Below are 22,913 nucleotides of genomic sequence, written 5' to 3'. Positions count from 1 at the left end.
CCAGCATGCTTTAAATTATGTGAACTTCAAATGCTAGAATTCTCCAGCTGGCTTGCTTTAAGATTCATGAATTTCAACTCCCAGAATTCCCCAGCTAGCATGCTTTAAGATGGGTGGACTTCAACTCCCAGAATTCCCCACCTAGCATGCTTTAAAATGGGTGGACTTCAACTCCCAGAATTCCCCAGCCAGCATGCTTTAAGATGGGTGGACCTCAACTCCCAGAATTCCCCAGCCAGCCTGCTATAAGATGGGTGGACCTCAACTCCCCAAATTCCCCAGCTAGCATGCTTTAAGAAAGTTGGACTCCAACTCCCAGAATTCCCCAGCCAGCAAGGTTTAAGATATGAAGACTTCAGATTTCTCCAGTCAGCAATTCTGAGGGTTGAAATCCACCCATGCCTTAAGAGGATGTTACTGGGGAATTCTGGGAGATAAAAATCCACATATCTTAAAATTGTTGACACTGGTCCAGGAATCATCCATCTATCTACGCTGTCTTCCTCATGTTGCAAGAGGCTGCCAAGGAATCAGGAAAAGACCCACACTTAATCCATGGCAAGTTGTGACTTTGAACGGGACACAAACCAGATTTCTGGAACGTCAAGAGAATTACACTTAATTGCAAAATGCAAAATGTTTAAAAAGGGGGACATTTCAGACTTCCGACTGCGTTATTCCACCTCAGATGGATTTTTCCTCCACCTACCAGGCGAATTCTGAATTCTCCAATGCCCGTCTTAAGTGGGAAGAGGGATTTTGAGCTTGGAATGCTTCCGGAATAATCGGAACAACAGGGCATTCTTGCAATGGCTGGCATCGTTCTAATTCAAATACGAAACGGTTTTCCTTCCTTGCAATGTGCAATAGGGATCGGTCGTGGAAATGGGGCCGTAAAGGGGGAGCAAAGATGTGCAAATTAGAAGCCTCTTTAGGCAGCTCACCTGTGACCACCCAAGACTCGGAATACCCTGGATTCGTCTGTGACCTCCTGGGTCACCTGGTGGGGAAGCAAAACTATTTATTTATTAAATGTATATACCGCCCATTTCATTGTCCAGCAACTATGGAGAGCTCACAGCATTGTAAAAGCAAATATTGTACCAACGTTAAAATATTAAGCACTACCTGGGTGCCCCTACTTCACTATGAAACTATGTGATCGGGCTTGATACATTGACCCTTAAAGCTTGAAAATTAATGTAGACTGCGCACCTCCTTGGCATCAGAGCATGTTAATATAAGGCAACTGGCAGTTGGAACAGAGTTCTTTTCAGGTGGGGAGGGGGAGTAGAATGTCTAAACTCCCAGCCCGCAGGCTGGATGAGTCATGCGCTGGCCACACCCATATAAAGCAACAGGCAGTTGGAACAGAGTTCCTTTCAGGTGAGGAGGGGGAGTAGAACATCTAACTCCTTAGCATCAGAGAGTGTTAATATAATACCATATAAGAAATACTGATGATCTGATGGTCATTTCAAAAAATCCTTTCTAAGCAAGCACCAAGAGGAACATATGTGCTGAATTTCAAGTTTGTAGGCTTTACAGTTTTGGAGATTTGGTGATGAGTGAGTGGTATTTGGCTTTTATATATATATAAATCTCCGTTTCAAAGCCGAAGAGCCAGCACTATCCGGAGACATCTCCGGGGTCATGACTCAATGCCGAAGGCGCACGGAACGCTGTTCCCTTCCCACCAAAGGTGGTTCCTATTTTTCTACTTGCATTTTTTACATGCTTTCAAACTGCTATTTTGGCAGAAGCTGGGACAAGTCACGGGAGCTCACTCCGTTACGCGGCGCTAGGGATTCGAACCGCCGAACTGCCAACCTTTCTGATCAACAAGCTCAGCGTCTTAGCCACTGAGCCTCCCACTGTACTATTATTTTATGGCAAAAGACTTCTTCCTTTGTGCTTTCCACTCACCTCACTAGATTCCAGGCTTCGGCCTTGCATGCCATGTTTCCAGAAAGCCAAGACACTGTCTTGAAGGCACACTGCGGGGAAGGAAAGAAGAGACTTCGTTAGAGGGCGCCGTATTTGGGAAGCTGGGAAGCTAAGCAGTCTTCAGATGGGAGGCCACCAGGTATAGACCCAGCTGTAAAGTTTAAACGATCCTAGTTGGGGGGTGAAACATCTGCAAGAAAACGGCCCAGCTCAGAAAGCACCAAGGACTCCACGTTTCTTCTCTTTGTCTTTCGTTCTTTCTTTCCCTTTCTTTCTCTTTCTCTCTGCCGTTCTCCTTCTCTTCCTCCTCTCCACAAACACCTCTTCCTTCTAGCTGATGACATTACTTAGTTGGGTTATGAACGCCTGCAAGGAAACCACTAAGCTCAGAAGCACCAAGCATCCCAGTTAATCTCTTGCAATGAGTTGATAGAAATGTCATCTCTTTTCTTTCTTTCTCTTTCTGTCTTGTCTTTCTCTCCTTCCTTTCTTCCTCCCTTCCTCCCCCTTTTCTTTTTTCTTTCTTTCTCTTCCTTTGCCTTGTCTTTCTCGCCTTCCTTCCATTCCTTTCTTCCTTCTGTTTCTCTTATATTCCTTTTCTCCTTCTATTCCTTCCTTCCTCGTCCCTTTCTTTTTCTTCCTTCCTTTTCTCTTATATTCCCTTTCCTTTCTTTCTCTTTCTTTCTTTCTGTCTTGTCTTTCTCTCCTTCCTTTCTTCCTCCCTTCCTCCCCTTTTCTTTCTTTTTTCCTTTTTCTCTTTCTTTTCCTTTCTCTCCTTCCTTCCATTCTTTTCTTCCTTCTGTTTCTGTTATATTCCTTTTCTCCTTCTATTCCTTCCTCCCTTTCTTTTCCTTCCTTCCTTCCATTTCTCTTATATTCCCTTTCCTCGTTCTTTATTTCTCTGTCTTTCTCTCCTTCCTTCCATTCCTTTCTTCCTTCTGTTTCTCTTATATTCCTTTTCTCCTTCTATTCCTTCCTTCCTCTCCCCCTTTCTTTTCCTTCCTTCTTTCCATTTCTCTTATATTCCCTTTCTTCTTTCTTTCTTTCTTTCTTTCTTTCTTTCTTTCTTTCTTTCTTTCTTTCTTTCTCTTCCTTTCTTTCTTTCTCTTTCCCTGTCTCTTCTTCCTCCTCCTCCACTCCACAAACCCCACTCCCTTCCAGCACTGATGATGCCCACCTAGTCGGGTAGTGAAACGTCTGCAGGAAACGACCAAGCTCAGAAACTAACAAGGATCCCAATTTCAATCCTGAGCTACAAATATTCCTTACTTACCAATGGTTTCAATGGGGAAATTGAAAACAAGCTCGGGTGCAAACACTCCTTGCGGTGTCCCGCGAAGATTCACGACCCGGACGCAGCCTAGGGGTGAGGGGGGAGAAGAGGAAGGCTTTGAAGGACAAAGATACAGGCAGTCCTCGACTTCCAACGGTTCATTTAATGACAGTCCAAAGTTACAACAGCACTGAAAAAAGTGACTGACGGCCGTTTTCCATGCTTACGGCCGTCGCGACATCTCCTCGATCACACGATCAAAATTCAGAGGTTTGGGCAAATGGCTCAGACCTATGACCGTTGCTGTGTTGTTTTGCGAACTTCCGACAAGCCAAGTCCATGGGGGAAGCCAGATTCGCTTAACAACTGGGTCGTAACTGACTTATCCACTGTAGGGATTCGCTTAACAACTGTGGCAAGACAGGTCATGAAATGGGGGCAAAACTCACTTAACAAATGTCTCGCTTAACCGCAGAAATTTTGGGCTCGCTTGCGGGACTAAACTATACATTGCAAGAATTGGAAGGGGGGGGGGGGGAATGAAGGCCAAAAAACACATTCAAGAAAACCATTCATAGGCCAAAGGTTTGAGGGACTTAGGTTTGCCTCGTCTATTGAGAAGAATCGAGGGGGGGGGTGATAACTGTTGTCTAACATTTATGGGGCTGCCCCATAAATGAGGGGGGTCAACTTATTTTCCAAAGCACCTGAGGGCAGAACAAGAAACAAGGGATGGAAACTAATCAAGGAGAGAAGCAACTTGGAATTAAGGAGAAACTTCCTGACAGTCAGGGCAATTGATCAATGGAAGTTGTAGGTGTAGAGGCGTTTAAGAAGAGACCGGGCTCTTCTTAAATGGCATAGGGGTTAGACTAGACGACCTCCAAGGCCCCTCCCAGCTCTATTTAGATTGAAACCTACCATATTTTTCAGAGAATAAGACGCACCGGAGTATAAGACGCAGCAAGGTTTTGAAGAGGAAAATGTTTTTTTAAAGTTTTTGCACTCTGCAAACCTCTGCCCTGGTCCCCCCCCCCCCAAAAGGCATGAATAACCTTTAGGGAGCTTGCAGAGTGCTGGGGGGGGGCAAAAACAAGCAAAAAATGGCCCCTTTTTTCATTTAAAATGAAAAGGAAGCTCATAGCTCCTGGGGGCTGGTTAAATTTAGCAAAAAACGGGCCGTTTTTTGCTCATTTCTGCCCTCTCCCCAGCCCCCAGGAGCACTCTGGAAGCCTCCTAAAGGCAATGCAGGGCCATTTTGGGGAAGGGGGCAGGGCACAAAATCCTGTATTCTATGTATAAGACGCACCCAGATTTTCAGCCTCTTTTTTTGAGAGAGAAAAAGGTGCGTCTTATACTCCGGAAAATACGGTATTCTCCAAGCCGCCGGAAGGCAGGACAAGAAGCAACGGATGGAAACTAATCAAGGAGAGAAGCAATCTAGAACTGAGGAGAAATTTCCTGGCAGTGAGAGCAATTAATCAGTGGAACCAGAAGCCCATCCAGAAGTTGTGGGGGCTCAAACACTGGAGGTTTTCAAAAATAGACTGGACAACCATTGGAGTGGGATGGCATATGGTCTCCTGCCTTGAGTAGGGGGGCTGGACTAGAAGACCTCTGAGGTCCCCTCCTGCCGTAGGATCCCACGTTCTAAAAAAAAACTTACGTTCAAAGCAAACAAGGACAGTGTCTCGGTCCATCTGAGTGACGTGGCTGGCCAGGACGAGAGGACGTTCTGTGAGAGGAGAGAGAAGCCGATGCTGAGCCACAGAACTTTCTAAGCAAAAATTTATTTTTTTAAAAGCTGGTGTTTAAGTTGCTTTCGGGACGAATCAACGGGAATGATGGGAGTTGAAGTCCACACGTAGGGAGAGGGGTGATCTTCAAGGCGAGAATCGAACGGCTGGCAGTGGGCAGAGTTAGCCTGCAATACTGCATTCTAACCCCTGGGAGGGAAAGAAGGAAGGGAGGGAGGGGAGATAGCAAGGAAGGAGGGAAAGAAGGAAGAGGTGATAGCAAGAAAGGAAGGAGAGAAAGGTCAGAAGAAAGGAAAGAAGGAAGGAGCGGTAGCAAGGGAGGGAGGGAGGGAGGAAGGGGATATAGCAAGGAAGGAAAGAAGGAAGAGATAGCAAGGAAGGGGAGGAGGAAGGAAGGAAGGAATGATAGCAAGGAAGGAGAGATAGGTCGGAAGGAAGGAAAGAATATATTTTTATATATATATATATATATTTTCACCATGCTTCACAGCCCTCTCTAAGCAGTTTGAAGAGTCAGCCTCCTGCCCCCAACAATCTGGGTCATCATTTTACCGACCTCGGGCGGACGGAAGGCTGAGTCAACCTTCGATCGGGATCGAACTGCCAAATTGCAGGTAGCCGGCAGACAGCAGAAGTAGCTTGCAGTACTGCACTCTAACCCCTTGCGCCACCTCTTAAAACATGAAGTCTTTAAAAATGCAGGAAAGAGATGTTCTCAACTAGGGTTCTCCACAATCCCCTTTTCTGGACCCCCTGCCTCCGCCCCCCCCATCTCCCCCCCCCCAACTAGCCGCTCTTACTGGAAGGACTGGAGGTGGTGTGGCCGGTGCTGAGCGAGAGGACGCTGAAATGCAGCTCAGCTCCCGGCTGATCGCTGCCGGTGACGCCGAAGCAGACTTGGGGGTACTCCTCCGTCTCCACAACCAGCAGCTCAAACAGGGAGAGGGGATCGGGGAGCAGCACGGGGACGTGCTGGCGAGACAGAAACATACAAATAAAACACATCAAGAGGGAGAAAATCTGGGGAGCCGGCAGCAGAATCTGGCTGGGATCTAGAACCCAACGCTAGAGAGGTTCCTGAGCGTTCGCAGACGCTCCCTTACCTTCAGTAGCATAAATTTCTGCAGGGGTTCGTACCACTGTAGGAGAGCCAGGCTGGAGGGCAGGGCGGCACACAGAAAGGTGTTTCCTGAGTAAGGATTTCGGACTGAAATGGGGGGGGGGGGGGGGGGAAGCCAGACAATGGGATTAGCCACCAACTGCTGGTCTCCATTTTTAGCTCCTAGAGAGGTGGACTTCAACTCCCAGAATTCTGCATGGCAAGTTCTGAGAGATGGCCCTCCCTCCCTCCCTCCCTTTTTTCCTTCCTTCCTTCTTATCCTTTTCCTTTCCTTTCTTCCTCCCCCTTTTCATTCCTCCCTCTTTTTCCTGCCTCCCTCCCTCCCCTTTTCCTTCCTTCCTCCCTCCCTCCCTCCTTTTCCTTCCACCCTCTTTTTCCTCCCTCCCTCCCCTTTTTCTTCCTTCCTTCCACTCTTTCTATTTATTCCTTCCTTCCTTTTCTTTCCTTCTCCCTCTCTCCCCTTTTCCTTCCTCCCTCCCTCCTTTTCCTCCCTTCCTTCCTCCCCTTTTCCTTTCTCCCTCCTTTTCCTTCCTCCCTCCCTCCCCTTTTTCTTTCCTTCCTTCCTCCCTTTTTTCTTCTTCCCTTTTTCCTTCTGTCCTTCCTCCCCTATTTTTTTCTTCCTTCCTTCCACTCTCTTTTTCTTCCTCCTTCTTTTTCCTTCTGTCCTTCCTCCCCTATTTCTTTTCTTCCTTCCTTCCACCTTTTCCTCCCTCCCTTCCTTTTCTTTCTTTCTTCCTTCCACTTTCTCTTTTTTCCTTCCTTCCCTCTCTCCCTCTCACCTTCCTCCCTCCCTCCCCTTTTCCTTCTTTCCTCCCTCCCTCCTTTTTCTTTCTTTCTTTCTTTCGTTCCTTCCTTCTCCTTTCTCTTTTTTCCTTCCTTCCCTCTCTCCCGCTCACCTTCCTTCCTTCCTTCCTCCCCTTTTTCTTTCCTTCCTTCCTTCCTTCCTTCCTTCCTTCCTTCCTTCCTTCCTTCCTTCCTTCCTTCCTTCCTCTGCTGGCCTTAGTATTCAAAAATTAAGAACCGCTGAATTCCAATCCTTGCACTGCAGGAAAAAAACACCTGCATTTTTATTTTATTTTTTGCATACAAAAGAGATACACTTTGGCATGAACATGTCATGGGCCTGTTCTCAAAGATAAATAAGGTTCAGGTCCTCAGGGTTTTGAATGAAAAGGGTAATTTAAACAGGCCCATGAAACTAAAGAACCTTTAGTCACGTCTTGGTCCCCCATAACGCAGAGTTTTCTAACCTTGGCCGCCTTAAGACTCGTGGACTTCAACTCCCAGAATTCCTCAGGCAGCCATCTTGGCTGGGGGAATTCTGGGAGTCATAGTTCACACTTCCCAGAATTCTCAGCAAGGGCCCTGATGGCTGGGGAATTCTGGGAGTTGAAAGTGGGGGGAAAGGTACACTAAGTATTCAGAGGCAAATTCAAGAAAGGTGGAAAATCTGCTGATGAAGGAAGAGAAAGGGTCACTCACCAACTTGACATTTAAGGCACCCTTTGGTATCTGCTATCTTGGCTGACAGAGCAAACTTCCTGCCACGAAAGGAAAATGGGTTAATTTGAGCTTCAATATAAGTGAAAATATTTGCAAGATCATCTCTTTAGAAAATTAGCAGGAGAGATATTTCTCTCTCTGGGCACAATGAGAATACATCTGCTGAATATAACTCCGTACTGGCAACAGGAAGGGCATCTGGCCATTAAAACACTTTGCTAGCTGCTCCATTCATTTGCCCATATGCTACCCCGCAAGGGATATTAAATGAAGAGTGGAAATCTATGGGAAGAACCACGGCTGCTAGCAATGCCCCACCCTAGGGCACCATATCTCAGGGGTTGCCACAAAGAAGAGAGTCACGTTATTCTCCAAAGCACCTGAAGGTAGAACAAGAAGCAATGGGCGGAAACTAATCCAGGAGAGAAGCAACTTAGAACTGAGGAGAAACTTCCTGACAGTTAGAACAATTAATCAGTGGAACAGAAGTTGCCTCCGGAATTTGTGAATGCTCCAACACTGGAAGTCTTTAAGAAGATGTTGGATAGTCATTTGTATGAAACGGTATTGGGTTTCCTGCCTAGGCAGGGGGTTGGACTAGAAGACCTCCAAGGTCCCTTCCAACTCTGCTATTGTTTTGTATTGTAAATACAGGGGGTTTGTTGTGTTTGGGGAGCTGAGGCCGGACATTAACTGATTAAGGAGAAATTCCTTCTTAAGTTTCTTTCCATGCTCTTTATGTAGCTGTGGGCCAAGCCTGCTCTTATCTAAGTGGTCCCTAGGCCCCCAGGTCCGTGGAGCAGCACTGGGCTGGGCAAACAAAGCGAAGCCTGGTCCATGGGATGCAGGTAGCACGCAAACCATGCTCCTTCCGGTCCACGGTAAAACCACAGAACCAGTCCCTAAGTCCAGGGGCCGCTGCCCTAGGCAGCATCTCTTCTACCAATCTCTCCCAAGGCCATTCTCCCCCCCCCCCCACTCCCCCCATGCCATTACTCTTCCTTAGGGACCTCTGTCCCTTCCTCCCCCTCACCTCTCCCCACCTGGGGATGATTCTCTCCGTCAGTCGGTTGGTGGCAATGGAAAGAGGAACGGGCCGCTTCTGAAGCTGACGACGTTGTTCGAAAAGACCCAGGAGGTTGTGTGAAGAGATCTGGGGGGACTTCCCTGAAATGAGAGGAGGAGGAATGAGTGAGAAGAATCAACCCACGGAACAGAAGTTGCCTTCAGAGGTTGTGAGATACTGAAAAGGAATTATAAATACCATCCACATAAAATGGAGCTCGCTCAGAATCTGAAATACACCAAGTGAAGGAGATGAAGACTGGGACGTAGAGGAGAGAGGGAAGGGAAGAAGAGAGGGATAGGAGAGAGGGCGGGGGGGGGGGAAGAGGAGGAGAGAAAGGAGGAATGGAAAGGGGAAGGAGAGAGCAAGGGGAAGTAGAGAAGAGAAGGACGACAGAGGGAAGAAAGGAGGAGTGGAAAGGGCAGAGAGGAGAAGGAGAGAGGAAGGGGAAGGACGACAGAGGGAAGAAAGGAGATAGAGAGGGGGAGGATAGAGGGAGAAGAAAGTGATGGATAAGGTACAAATATGATGTACGGAGAGCAGAAGAGCTAATAATTGTTTTTTGGGAGTTGATGGTAAGACGAATTGATGTAAACATTTAATAATATAATACAATGTTGGTTATGTAATAGTATACATGTGGTTATATGTTATGAAAATGAAAAAAAAAACATTATATATATAAAGGTTTTCCAGCATGGCCACAAAGATGCAAATGTGTCTATAACCAAATTCTCTTGGTTTTTGGCCATCCTATATAATCACCAGATGCTCCTTTGCCCAAAAAGCAGAACCTCCACCCAAGAAGGATGGAGCAGGACCGAACTTCCTTTGCAAGTCTTTTAAACAAGGAGATTCCACCCACCACCACCCCGAATTTAGCTAGCACCAACGTCCCCCATCACCGTCACCGTCACATCCCGGCGGCCCAATAGAGGAAGCTGCTTCCACTGGGGCCAAATCTTCTGTCCGTTCCGAAGCAGACCCTCCGCGGATGGAAAATTTGTCCCCAAAACAGGAAAAATAAACATTATTTCCCAGGCCCAGCTGTGCCCCCCGGGAAACTCACCTGCCAAAGTCAGAAGGGTGTTGTTAATACAGTAGAGCCAAGAGCATCGGTGGGGAAGGAGCTGATGAGAGAAACAAGGGGGGAGAGAGAAAGGGCCCATCAATCTTGGTAAACTCCGAGTAGGGCCCTTTTCTGATGGCATCAAACGTGACAGCCAGATTGGTCTAGTAGTTAAGGCTACAAATTAGGCAATTATGAGTTCAGTTCTGTCTCGGCCACGAAGGTTGGCTGGCTGAGTCACCAGGAGACTGTGAATTCTAGTTCTGCCTTAGGCACGAAAGATGGCTGGTGATTTTGGACCAGTCACCAGGAGACTGTGAGTTCTAGTCCTGCCTTAGACATGAAAGCTTATCGATTGACTTTGGACCAATCATTAGGAAACTGTGAGTTCTAGTCTTGACTTAGGCACAAAAGATGGCTAAGTGACTTTGGATCAGTCACCAGGAGAAGGTGAGTTCTAGTCCTGCCTTAGGGATGAAAGATGGCTGGGTGACTTTGGACCAGTCACCAGGAGACTGTGAGTTCTAGTCTTGCTTTAGGCACTAAAGATGACTCGTGATTTTGGATCAGTCACCAGGAGGAGGTGAGTTCTAGTCCTGCCTTAGGGACGAAAGATGACTGGGTGACTTTGGACCAATCACCAGGAGAAGGTAAATTCTAGTCCTGCCTTAGACATGAAAGCTTATTGGTTGACTTTGGATCAATCACCAGGAAACTGTGAGTTCTAGTCTTGACTTAGGCACAAAAGATGGCTGGGTGACTTTGGACCAATCACTAGGAGAAGGTGAATTCTAGTTCCACCTATGGCTTTGGGCTGGCCTCCCTCTCTCTCTGTCTGTCTCTCTGTCTCTGTCTCTCTCTGTCTCTCTCTTCTCTCTGTTTCTCTTTCTGTCTCTTTCTCTGTCTCTCTCTCTCTCTCTCTCTCTCTGTTTCTCTCTCTCTCTGTCTCTCTCTGTCTCTGTTTCTCTCTGTCTCTCTCTTTCTGTCTGTCTCTGTCTCTGTATCTCTCTCTCTCTCGACTCACCTCGCAGGATTGTCGTTGTGGGGAACACAGGAGGAGAAAGGAATATTAGGGACGCTCGCTACCTTGCGTGACCGATAAAAATAATAAAGGTGGGGTATAAATAACTAATTTAAAAATATTTCAAGCAACTTGCTAAATTACACAGAGTCAGGAATGCCAAGCATATTCATTGCAGTTTAAGCACAGAGCAGAGGGACTGGCCTCCTACAGGGTGGCTTAATCATGGCTTGTAGGGGTCAAACAAACCAAGGTCCCCTGCCCCAATCCTTCCCTCGTGTTTCTCTGAGGACAACTCACCTTCTCCATCGTGTCTTCGTGTAGCTCGTGAAGATTCAAGGTGTATATACCTTCCTCTGCTCCCACCACCAGATACAGATCTGCAAACCAGAAAAGGACGTTTATAACGTTGAAAGAGAATACGGTGGATTAGGAATGGAAAGAGACCCAAGTTCTAGTTTCCTCTTGTCCCTCAATTCCGACCAGGTCCAACCTACCCTGCAGGGCTGGCGTTGTGAGGAAAAATTGTACTGCTCTTTTCTCAACGTTGGCAATTTTTAAGATGTTTGGACTACAACTCCCAGAATTCCCCAGCCAGCATGTTGGCAGGGTGTTTCTGGGAACTGAAGTACACACCTCATAAAGGGATTTCTGGGAGTTGAAGTCCACCCATTTTAAAATATTCTGGCTAGGGAATTCTGGGAGCTGAAATCCATCTATCTTAAAGCATTGCTGACTGGGGAATTCTGAGAGTTGAAGTCCATCCATTTTAAAAAATATTCTGGCCAGGGAATTCTGGGAATTGAAGTCCACCCATTTTAAAGTATTCTAGTTGGGGAATTCTGGGAGATGAAGTCCACCCATTTTAAAGCATTGCTGACTGGGGAATTCTGGGAGTTGAAGTCCACACCTCTTAATTTACCAAGGCTGAGAAACAATGTTAGGTAGGCCATCTTCTGATGGAATGTAAAATTGCAGAAATCAACCAGAAATAAATCCTTACCTCGTGTTTCTGGATGGATCCACGTTGTACCTGAGTTGATCTTCAGTGGGCAGCCGTTGAAAACTTTGGAAAAACAAGCTCCCATCTGGGAAAGAAGGAAATGGAAATATTTGGATGTTGGGGGGGGGGGGGTTGTGTGTGCAGGAAATGACTGGGATTTATTCCTTCGTTGTCTACTGTGCTTTTCACCTCATTCCTAGACTTCACATCAAATCTTTCTTGAAGCCCAGAGCTGTTATGGCCCTTTTGATGGCTTGTGGACTTCAACCCCCAGAATCCCTGAGCCAGCTGGCTCAGGAATTCTGGGAGTTGAAGTCCACAGATTGTAAAAGGGCCATAATAGTCCCCCTTAAAAGGGCCATAATCTCCCCCCTACAGGGAGATTTGAGACTTTTCTAAACCCTCCCCCCCCCCCCCCACTCTAAGTGAGCAAAACTACCACCTTTGGGACTTGCAGTAAAAAGTCTAGGAATTTTGGAGAGGGGGGTAGGGAAGAAGGAAATGCAACTTACATGAACTTTAGGCGTAGGGGGCAATCCATGACACAGCAACCTCTGGAAAGGTGATGGAGAGAGAAGGGACATTTTTTTTAAACTTCCCAATATTTTCCTTTTTTAAAATAAAAGAAATAAGGCACTGTCTCTAACTGTATTCCTTGTTCAATTGCAGAATTAGCACCAGAGGCCAGCAGAGCTGGCAGAAGATTTTGACAGTGAGGAGGTTGGGGAGGAACCTGGGCCAGTCCTGGAGTCTGGGGAAGGCTCTGATGAGGGCTCTGTGTCAGAGGCAGAGAGGGGGCCAGAGCCCTATGCCAGTTACCAGATGCCCTCCATCGTTCCCAGCATGAGGCTCTTCTCCAGGGAGTCATTCCTTCTCATTAAGTGGCCAAAGTCTTTTGAGTCTCCTCTTCAGGATCCGGCCTTCTAAAGAGCAGCCAGGGTGGATCTCCTCTAGGACTGACCGGTTGGATGGCCTTGCAGTCCAAGGGACTCAATGCAGGAGTCTTCTCCAGCACCAGAGTTCAAAGGCCTCCATTCTTCAGCCTTCCTTATGGTCCAACCTTCACAGCCATCCATTGCAACTGGGGAAACCACAGCCTTGACTAGACACACTTTTGATTGGCAGGGTGATGTCTCTGCTTTTTAGGATGCTGTCTAGATTTCCATCGCTTTCCTCCCCAGGAGCAAGCCTCTTTTAATTCCTTGGCTGCAATCCCCATCTGCGGTGATCTTGGAGCCCAGGAAAATAAAATCTGTCCCTACCTCCGTTTCATTAGACTAGCCATATCCAATTCCTCCAACCACCAAACACAGTTTGGAAAATCTTGGATTTAGCATGCTTACGGTGGCTTCTTCCTTCTTTTTCATGGTGGCCCACTCAGTGGATAGGAGGCAGTCCGCAGGCTTGGGAGAATCCACCACAGGAGGATCTGGCATTCCACCGAAGGCTGTGCTGCCTGTTGTCGAAAGAGAAATAACAAAATCACTAGCAGGAAAACAGTTTGGATTTCTTTTTAATAAGCTTCCACCCATTATTTCTGGTCCCGCCTTCAGGTGCTTTGGCGAATAAGCCAATCCCCTCTTCTCTGGGACAGCCCCTCAAGTATGGGGAGACCCCTACCATGTCACCTTCTAATCCTTTAGTTTGATACACTAGATCGGGGGTGCTCAAACGTTGCAACTTTTAAGACTTGAGGACTTCAACTCCCAGAATTCCCTAGCCAGGAATGCTTTGGGAACTTTAAGACTTGAGGACTTCAACTCCCAGAATTCCCTAGCCAGGAATGCTTTGGGAACTTTAAGACTTGAGGACTTCAACTCCCAGAATTCCCTAGCCAGGAATGCTTTGGGAACTTTAAGACTTGAGGACTTCAACTCCCAGAATTCCCTAGCCAGGAATGCTTTGGCAACTTTAAGACTTGAGGACTTCAACTCCCAGAATTCCCTAGCCAGGAAAGCTTTGGCAACGTTAAGACTTAAGGACTTCAACTCCCAGAATTTCCTACCCAGGAAAGTTTGGCAACTTTAAGACTTGAGGACTTCAACTCCCAGAATTCCCTAGCCAGGAAAGCTTTGCTGGCTAGGGAATTCTGGGAGTTGAAGTCCACAAGTCTTAAAAGTTGCCAAAGTTTGGAGACCCCTGGCACTCGACATAAAGGCAAGCAGTCCTTGAGTTACGACCACAAATGGGCCCAAAGTTTTACGTGGCTAAGCAAGACATTTGTTAAGCGAATTTTGCTCCAATTTGCCACCTTTCTTGCCACAGTTGTTAAGTGAATTGCTGCACTTGTTTAAGTCAGAAACAGGGTTGTTAAGTGAATCTGGCTTCCCCACTGATTTCGCTCGTCAGGAGGACGCAAAAGAGAGATCCCGAGGACCCCGGGACACTGCGACCGTCATAAGTACGAGCCGTTTGCCAAGCATCTGAATGTTGATCACGTGATCAACTGCTAAAAGTGATCACTGTGTGAAAAAACGGTCCTTTGTATCTTTGAACGGTCACTAAGTGAGTGTTGTAACCCGAAGACCAACTTTATGAAATAAATGTGGAATATTTATTAGGAGTGTGGAATAAGAAGTCTGCTCATCTGATGAGGATGAAAAATGGTGTAGGGTCTCCTGCTCGGGCGGGAGAGGGGTAGGACCTTCAAGGCCCCTTCCAACTGTTGTTGTTGTTGTTGTTGTTGTTGTTGTTGTTGTTGTTGTTGTTGTTGTTATTATTATTATTATTATTATTATTATTATTATTATTATTATTCTATTCTTTGATAGCCACTTGGTCTCGGAATACAAAGTGGAAAACACCTCTTTACCTGGAACGGTGTGGCCCCTGGGCCCTTCCAGATCCGAGCATTCCCCATCCTGCTCCCAAGGAGCCTTATACGTGAGCTCCATGTTGAGAAAATCCCAAAAGGGTCCTCTTTTGATAGTGCTGGAGAATTCTTCCCCAAGTCCCGCCGTCCGCTGGTCTTCCTGGGTCTGCAGGGGGGGGAAAAAACAAAGAGATACAGATAGATACAGATTTGAAAGAGACCTTGTAGGTCATCTAGTCCAACCCTCTGCCCAAGCAGCAGACCCTACACCATTTCTAACAGAGGCAGTCCAGTCTCTTCTTGAAAGCCTCCAGGGATGAAGCCCCCACAACTTCCGAAGGCAACTTCTGTTCCATGGGTTGATGGTTCTCACTGTCAGGAAATTCCTCCTTATTTCCAGGTTGAATCTCTCCTTGGTCAGTTTGCATCCATTATTCCTTTTCTGGCATTCGGATGCTTTGGAGAATAGCTTGACCCCCCTTCCTCCTCTCTGTGGCAGCCCCTCAAATATTGGAAGGCTGCTATCCTGTCTCCCCTGGTCCTTCTCTTCACTAGACCAGCCATGCCCAGTTCCTGCTACCATCGGATGTTTTAGCCTCCAGTCTCCTAATCCTCTTTGTTGCTCTTCTCTGTGCTCTTTCTAGAGTCTCAACATCCTTTTTTATAGTGTGGTGACCAAAACTGGATGCAGGATTCTAGATATGGTCTTAATAAGGCTTTCTAGAGTGGTATTAGTACCTAACGTGATTTTGATTGTATCCCTCTGTTAATGCAATTTATTTATTTATTTATTAGCGTTAATTTAGGATTGCATTAGCGTTAATTTAGGATTGCATTGGCTTTTCGGGCTGCCGCCGCCCACAATTGGCTCATATTTAATTGGTTGTCCAATTGGGTCCCCTGCCTGAGGCTGGATTAGAAAACCCCCAAGTTCCTTCCAACTCTGTTATTCCGTAGAACTATATTCTAGAATGATAGAATTCTCACAATAGTTTGCAAAACGCAAAGGAAATGGCCGTTTCAAGAAACAGGTGTAGTTTGAATAATCCAGAAGCATACCTGCTCTGTAGGACGCGCTGGGCGGATGGTTAGACTCCTAAGGAAGAAAAAGCAATTAAAGAATAAGGAATAGAACAGATAGAATAAGGAATAGAATAGAATAAGGAGTAGAATAAAATATAATAGAATAAGGAATAGAATAGAATAGATAAGGTGTATGTGAATAGAATAGAATTAATAGGAATGGGAACAGAATAGAATAGGATTCAGAATAGAATAAGGAATAGAATAAAATAAGGAATAGAATAGAATAGAATAGATAAGAGGGGGGGTGAATAGAATAGAATAGAATAGAATAGAAGTAAAAGGAATGGGAATGGAATAGAATAGAATTAATAGGAATGGGAATAGAATAGAATAGGATTCAGAATAGAATAGGATTCTTTATTGGCCAAGTGTGATTGGACACACAAGGAATTGATCTTTGGTGCATAAGCTCTCAGTGTACTTAAGGAGAATAAAATACATTCATCAAGAATAAAAAGATACAACACTTAGTGATAGTCATATGGGTTACCAATGAGCAATCAAATTGTACTAGGAAACAAATAAAAACAATATAAATTGGAAGATATCATGATGGTCCCAAAAGCCGCCCCCCCCTCCTCCAATTATGTTGAGCTGGACAAGACCACCATTTAAAACGTTTCATCGAGGACAGAAAACAACACTCCAGGTTTAATGTTGGCTTGTGTGAGGAAAACTCTGCCAGTTCTCCAGTGTTTCTAAGTTAATCTCCCATCTCCTTCTTACCTCTCTTCTAAGGCCTCTTCGACGGACTGAAGCAGGCTCCTAGGGATGGTGAAAACATGGCACAAGGTTACCTATCAGTTCCTCGGTCTGCATATCCCACCCAAGCCACTGTTTGCTCCATCAAGGTTTTCCCAAAGGTGTTTTTCCTTGAAGACATTCACTTAAATAAGAGCCCGCCGTGCCCTCCAGTTGCCCAAAAATGCCAACGCAATTCTAGGCTGCATTAACACAGAACCAAGGCCGTGCGAAGTGTTAATATCACTCCTGATTGTGAGGCCAGAGGTTCACCTCTGGGCCACACCGCGCCTCTCCCAACCCGACCACATCTTTGCCCCTCCTAAATCCCTTACTCTCCATCTCCAAGAACCATCCAATTCTCTTCCTCTTCCTCGGTCTGCAAAAAAGAGACAAAAACGCTTCGTGTTAAATGGGCCAGAATAAAATAGATCCGGTTTTATTTGTCGCCCTCACAGGCTGAGCTGCTTCACTTCCCAATTCTGACACACACACACACACATACACACACACCGCCCACGAAAACAGGGCTGGTGGGAACATAGAGACGGTCCTCAACTTATGACCCCAAAACTTCTTTAGTCAAGAGAATCAGCAGTTGTGAGTTTCGCCCATCTTTCTTGCTACAGCTGTTAGGGGAATCACTGCAGTTGTTAAGTCAGTGACACGGTTCTTAAGTGAATCCGTCTTCCCCCATTGCTTGTCAGGAGGTCGCAAAAGGGGATCGCTGACCCAGGGACACGCGACCGTCATAAATATGAGCCAGTTGACAAGTGCCTGAATTTTGATCACAGGATCATGGGACTTGTTGTGGCCCGCCAGTGGCCAGCAGAGTCGGACAGTGAGTAGGGTTGAGGAGGAACATGGGCCAGTCCTCGAGGCTGGGGAAGGCTCGGACAAGGGCTCTACTTCAGAGGCAGAGCGGGGGCCAGAGCCGTCTGACAGTTATCAGCTGCCTTCGGAGCCAGACAGCAGTGAGGCAGAGGAACAGCTGGAGCCTGTTCCCAGTGTGCGCATGCGCAGAGTTGCCAGAAGAAGGAAACAGCTCAGAAATCAGGGTAGAATTGGCAGTAAAGCCACAGGCGCAAGGTGAGTGACCCCTCCCATAGGGAATAAAAGAGGAGGGGGCTTTTGCAGGAAACAATTGGTTTGTTCGGTGATTAGATTGGTTTCAGGAGTGTGAAGATCTGTCCCTGAATCTCAGAGACTCTGTGCCCAGAGCCTTTCCTTGCATTTGGGAAAATATTGACATGGCAGTTTTCCAAGACAGATAAGGTCTGTGGTCATAAATACTCCTTTTAAAGACTGTTTGCCAAGCCTTTGTTGAATGGGAATGAGAGGAATTCACATTCGATTAATAAAAGGGGTTTTGTCGGGACCAGGAATCTGCTTCGTACTTTTTTGGGGAAGCAGGTCAGAACAGGGACGCTGAAAAGGTCCCAAGTGTGAAAAATGATCATAAGTCACTTTTTTCAGTGCCATTCTCACTAAATGAACTGTCGTAAGTTGAGGACTGCCTTACATATCTAGCAAACTGTAAAAAAAGGAAAACAGCCAACTTACATTATGCGTGAAGAACCCAGTTTGTTTCATCACCAGTTTAAAGGAACGATACTCTCAGCTGCAAACCAGCGTTTACAGCCGGACTATAGCTGCATTCATGAATTAAATCAAGCCAAACAAGTTACACTTGCACAATACGTCAACACAGACAGAACTACACACTTATGAAGGCCACTTACTGGGTTGCCCCATGGCTCCGTTTCTTTCCGTAACGGAGGGCCGAATTTAACCTGGTTAACTGGAAAGGAAGCAGAAACAATTCCAAGGTCAGACAGAGAGGCAGAAATGAGATTCTGCTCGCGGCGTTCGAAAGTCCAGATTTTTAAAGCAAGGCAACACAAAGTTAGAAAAATGGGCCCTTTTGTGCTGACTTTAGACCACAATCTGCTGAGGTGAGTTAAGAACAAGTGAGGTTGTCTCCTTTTTTCAAGAGGCAACGGGGATTTCTGGTTTTTCTTTGAAGGCGTTTCGCTTCTCATCCAGGAATTCACATTCATTTAATAAAAAGGGTTTTGTTCGGACCAGGACTCTGCCTCGGGCTTTTTGGGGAAATCAGAACAATTGCCAAGCTCGAAGCTCAAACCAACAGCCAAACGTACATTTGCACAGAAGGGCATTCCAACATACAAATTAAACTTACGCTGGATCTCGGAGAGGGTGCCTTCTGATGGCCCACGTGGCTTACTCGAGCAGATTTTATCGGGGAAAACGTCATAAGCCTGAATTGGGAGGGAAAGTCACAGTTTTTGTTTCATAGGTAGGTAGGTAGGTAGGTAGGTAGGTAGGTAGGTAGGTAGATAGATAGAAAGGGATAGATAGATAGATAGATAGATAGATAGATAGATAGATGATAGATAGATAGATAGATAGATAGATAGATAGATAGATAGTAGGTAGGTAGATAGGTAGATGATAGATAGATAGATAGATAGATAGATAGATAGATAGACAGATAAATAGAATAAATAGTAGATAGAATAAATACTAGATAGAGAATAAATAGTAGATAGAATAAATAGTATATATAAATAGATAGAGATAGATAGATAAATAGATAGAATAAATAATAGATAGAATAAATAGTAGTTAGATAGATAGATAAATAGATAGATAGATAGATAGATAGATAGATAGATAGATAGATAGAATAAATAGTAGATATAGATAGATAGATGATAGATAGATAGATAGATAGATAGATAGATAGATAGATAGATAGATAGATAGATAGATCTATCTGATAGATAGATAGATAGAATAAATAGATCACAGTTGATAGGGCTTTTGGTTAGGACAGGTAGAGGAAAAAGGACGCCGTGCTAGGAAGAGACTTCCGGTCGGCTCCAGAATGGAACGAGGGGCTTCCAGTTAGGACCTTTGTGGCTCTTTGAGTGTTTAAGGTTGCCAACCCCTGCTCTAGCAGACCTCTTAGAAAAGGGGGTCAGCAGAGCCGGTACTTGTAGGCAAACATACATTTGAAATGTGTTTGAATATTAATAGCTCGGCTTGATGGATGAGCATAACTCCCTGATAATGTCTCCTCGAAGGGTGATGAACCAAATTGCCAAGTTCAGAGCTCAAATCAACAGCTAGATGAAAGCCAGTTCCTGCAACCGTTCATTGTATGTTTTAGCCTCCGGTCCTCTAATCCTCTTTCTTGCTCTTCTCTGCACCCATTCTAGAGTCTCAACATATTTTCGGTGTCATGGTGACCCAGTCTGGATTTTCCCAGGTTTGAAGTGGAAGCGATTAACGTAACCCCCATCTTCCTCCCCCAATGCCCCCAACGCAACTGTACCTCGAAATCCCCATCGTCCAAGGCAGTTGCGTCCAATTCAGGGTTTGTTGCTTTATCCAGTAATTCTACAGCAAGAACGCGGTCCAAAGGCTGGCAGACAAAAGGATGCTACGGAAGAAGAGACACGGATAAGCCGAAGGGATCAAAAGCCACTCCCAGTTTTCATTGGGGATCCCAAGGGGGCCCCAAGATTTGCCACAGCAAATTGGACACCCCTGTCTGAAAATCTCCCATAATACGTTAATGCCGGGGGTGGGATTCAGCCGATTCGGACTGGTTTGGGTGAAGTGGCTTCTAATTTTGCATCCGGTTCGCTGAACCGGTTGTTTTAAGGACCGGCTGGCCCTGCCCCTCCCGTCATTTAAGTACAGGGCCAGCACGGAGGTTCAGGGAGGGCGAAAAATGGACCTACCGGAAGTTTTGGAAGTCTGGTAACCGGCTGGTTTCCAGCTTCCGGAGGGCCCGGGGAGCCTGGGGAGGGCAAAAAATGAGCCTCCCGGAAGTCTAGAAATAGCTCTGTTTCCAGCCTTCAGAGAGCCTCCGGATTCCGGGGGAGGCCATTTCTACCCTTCCGGAGGCTCAGGGAAAACATCCGGAGCCTAGGGAGGGCAAAAAACGGGCCTACCAGATGTTCCGGAAACGGACCGGTTTCCAGCTTCCAGAGGGCCTCCAGATCCCCAGGAGGCCATTTCCGCCCTCCCGGAGGCTCGCAAAAAGCTTCCGGAGCCTGGGGAGGGTGAAAATGCCCCTCCCCCTGCTGTAAAGAGGCTGAGTAGGCCACGCCCCCCCCCCCCCCCCCCAGCAACCGGGTACAGAACTGGTTGCTAAAAATTTTCAATCCCACCCCTGGTTAAAGTTGCTTTAGGGATGAAGCTAGCAAAGAGGGATAGCCCTCCAGAATGGGGAAAACAGGAAGCCCAGTAAAATATCCCATAATCCCCTGGAGTTGACACTAAATCAGGAGACAGGTAGTCCTTAGATTACAACAGTTCATTTAGTGACTGTTCAAAGTGAAAACGGCACTTACGACCGTTTTTTCACACGGCCTCTGCGGCGTCTCCAGGGTCACATGATCAAAACCCAGCTGCTTTGCAACCGACTGACATTTTATGACGGTCCCGGGGATCATGCGATCCCTTTTGGGGACCTTCTGTCAAGCAACGGGGAAGCCAGATTCACTGAACAACGGTGTCGCTCACTTAACAACCGCGACGATTCCCTTCGCAACAAAAATGGGGCGAAAGTCGCTTAACCAGTTATCAACATAAAGCTGCACAGGGTGGTCGTAAGTCGTGGACTACCCGCCGTCTGGGAAAACAAAATGGCCGCTCACGAATCTCTCCAGCATCCCCAGTGAGGACGATGCAGTATTCCTTTCCTTTCCCGCGTTGTTTCTAGACAATTTTGATTTGGGAAGGGGAGCGGGAGGGTGGGATTAACTTTTGCCCACTCCCCAGGCTGGTATCACCTGTAAGAGTTTTTCTGCCACTGGCCGTTTTCTTGGGTTTTTGGTCAAGGAGAGTTTGAGGAAGTGGTGGAAATCAGCAGACCTGGAAGGATAAAACAGGAGTGCAAATGAAGAGAAAAATTCCTAGTGGCCCAGGGGAAGAATTGTGTCTCTTACACACCCCCACAGACTCACCAACACGCCTTATCTTTTAGCTTGGGGGGCTGGAAGCTGCTCTTCGACATCAACATCAGAGCCCTGCACGGCAAAACAAAACAAAGTTAAAAACAACTTTCTTTTTCTCCTTTGTTTTAAAGCAGGGGTGTCCATATTTGGCAAAGTTTAAGACTTGTGGACTTCAATTCCCAGAATTCAATTCAGCTCTATTGCTGGCAGAGGAATTCTGGGAATTGAATTGAATTCTGGGACTTGAAGTCCACAAGTCTTAAAGTGGCCAAGTTTGGCTGGCTGGGGAATTCTGGGAGTTGAAATCCAGAAGTCTTAAAACTTGCCAAGATTGGCTGGCTGAGGAATTCTGGGAGTTGAAGTCCACAAGTCTTAAAGTGGTCAAGTTTGGCTGGCTGAGGAATTCTGGGAGTTGAAGTCTAGAAATCTTAAAGTGGCCATGTTTGGCTCACTGAGGAATTCTGGGAGTTGAAGTCCACAAGTCTTAAACTTGCCAAGTTGGGAGACCCCTGTTTTAAAGAAACGGGAATACCTTCTCTACAAAATTACTTGTCCCCCATTGGCTGATTCCTGGTGATGTCATGGAATGCTCAAACATTCCACCAAAATGAAAGGACCATTCACAAAAATGCTCAATTGCTTTGTTTTCCTTCACACCTCCTATTGCAGGAAGTCCTTGACTTACGACCACAACCGAGCCCCAAATTTCCATTGCTAAGCGAGACAGTTATGTAACTTTTGCCCCATTTTCTACTTTTCTCGCCACCATTGTTAAATGAGTCCCGGCGGTTGTTAAGTGAGTAACACGGCTGTTAAGGGAATCTGGCTTCCCGATTGAGTTTGCTTGGTCGCAAAAGAGGATCACAGGAACTCCCCCCTGGATACGGCGGTCATCATAAATATGAACCAGTTGCTGTCCAAATTTTGATCACATGCCCATGATTGCAAGTTTGAAAAATGGTGATAAGTGGCTTGTAACTCTAAATGGTCACTAAAGAAATAGTTGTAAATCGAGGACTACCTGTGTTGAAGAGTGGCTGAGGCTGATGGGAGCTGGAGTCCCAACTCTTGGGAAGATGTCACATAGCCAGCATTTTTGCAGACAAATTTGGGACTTTGGTAATTCTTAAACCAGAAACGGCTATGAAGGACGGTCAAATATACAAACACACACATCAAAATGTTGTGCAGCTGGTTTTTCTAGAAAAACCAAACCAGTGGGATATTATTATTATTATTATTTGCTATTGTGGTTGATTTAATTCTGCCTCTCCCAAGGAGCCAAATTAATATGCTGATTTTTCAGGGATGGGAGCAAAAATGTGGGTTTTGCAGCCGTCACCAAAGCCAACCTCAAAAAATTCTACGATTTTGGAAGCTGTAATTAGGAACTCAGAAATACAGGCCTACCGAGACGGGTTATTTTAATGTGTTTTTTTTTAAACCAGAGGGACTGAAAAGGTAGTGTTTGCATTGAAGATAAGAAGGGAAATCAGGACTGTGGCCAATTTTAATCAGCAA

General features: G+C 46.1%; 1 protein-coding gene across 4 annotated transcripts in view; it reads right to left on the bottom strand.

The window, feature by feature from the left end:
* The window catches only part of MAP4K2 (mitogen-activated protein kinase kinase kinase kinase 2), a 49,839-nt gene that overhangs the window by 4,291 nt on the left and 22,635 nt on the right, over positions 1–22,913 (bottom strand). For 3 of the 4 annotated variants that reach the window (XM_081968519.1, XM_081968521.1, XM_081968520.1), the window contains exons 10-31: positions 21,402–21,464; positions 21,228–21,309; positions 19,760–19,867; positions 18,602–18,680; positions 18,141–18,199; positions 16,734–16,777; positions 16,384–16,422; positions 15,631–15,667; positions 14,572–14,737; positions 13,103–13,215; positions 12,272–12,313; positions 11,760–11,844; positions 11,057–11,136; positions 9,736–9,796; positions 8,644–8,767; positions 7,580–7,638; positions 6,081–6,184; positions 5,778–5,949; positions 4,887–4,955; positions 3,221–3,307; positions 1,927–1,997; positions 945–1,000 (exon numbers count right to left, since the gene is read on the bottom strand). In XM_081968519.1, the coding sequence (XP_081824645.1) occupies positions 945–1,000; positions 1,927–1,997; positions 3,221–3,307; positions 4,887–4,955; positions 5,778–5,949; positions 6,081–6,184; positions 7,580–7,638; positions 8,644–8,767; positions 9,736–9,796; positions 11,057–11,136; positions 11,760–11,844; positions 12,272–12,313; positions 13,103–13,215; positions 14,572–14,737; positions 15,631–15,667; positions 16,384–16,422; positions 16,734–16,777; positions 18,141–18,199; positions 18,602–18,680; positions 19,760–19,867; positions 21,228–21,309; positions 21,402–21,464 (1,800 nt within the window). Of the gene's footprint in view, positions 1–944; positions 1,001–1,926; positions 1,998–3,220; positions 3,308–4,886; positions 4,956–5,777; positions 5,950–6,080; positions 6,185–7,579; positions 7,639–8,643; positions 8,768–9,735; positions 9,797–11,056; positions 11,137–11,759; positions 11,845–12,271; positions 12,314–13,102; positions 13,216–14,571; positions 14,738–15,630; positions 15,668–16,383; positions 16,423–16,733; positions 16,778–18,140; positions 18,200–18,601; positions 18,681–19,759; positions 19,868–21,227; positions 21,310–21,401; positions 21,465–22,913 lie in introns of those variants that run through there. The other variant, XR_014176617.1, reaches the window with a different exon arrangement.

The sequence above is a fragment of the Natrix helvetica genome, assembly GCF_964273705.1.
Source record: "Natrix helvetica genome assembly, chromosome: 16".
Taxonomy (NCBI): Eukaryota; Metazoa; Chordata; class Lepidosauria; order Squamata; family Natricidae; genus Natrix; species Natrix helvetica.
Note: the sequence above shows the minus strand (reverse complement) of the source record. Positions and strands in the feature narration are given on the sequence as shown.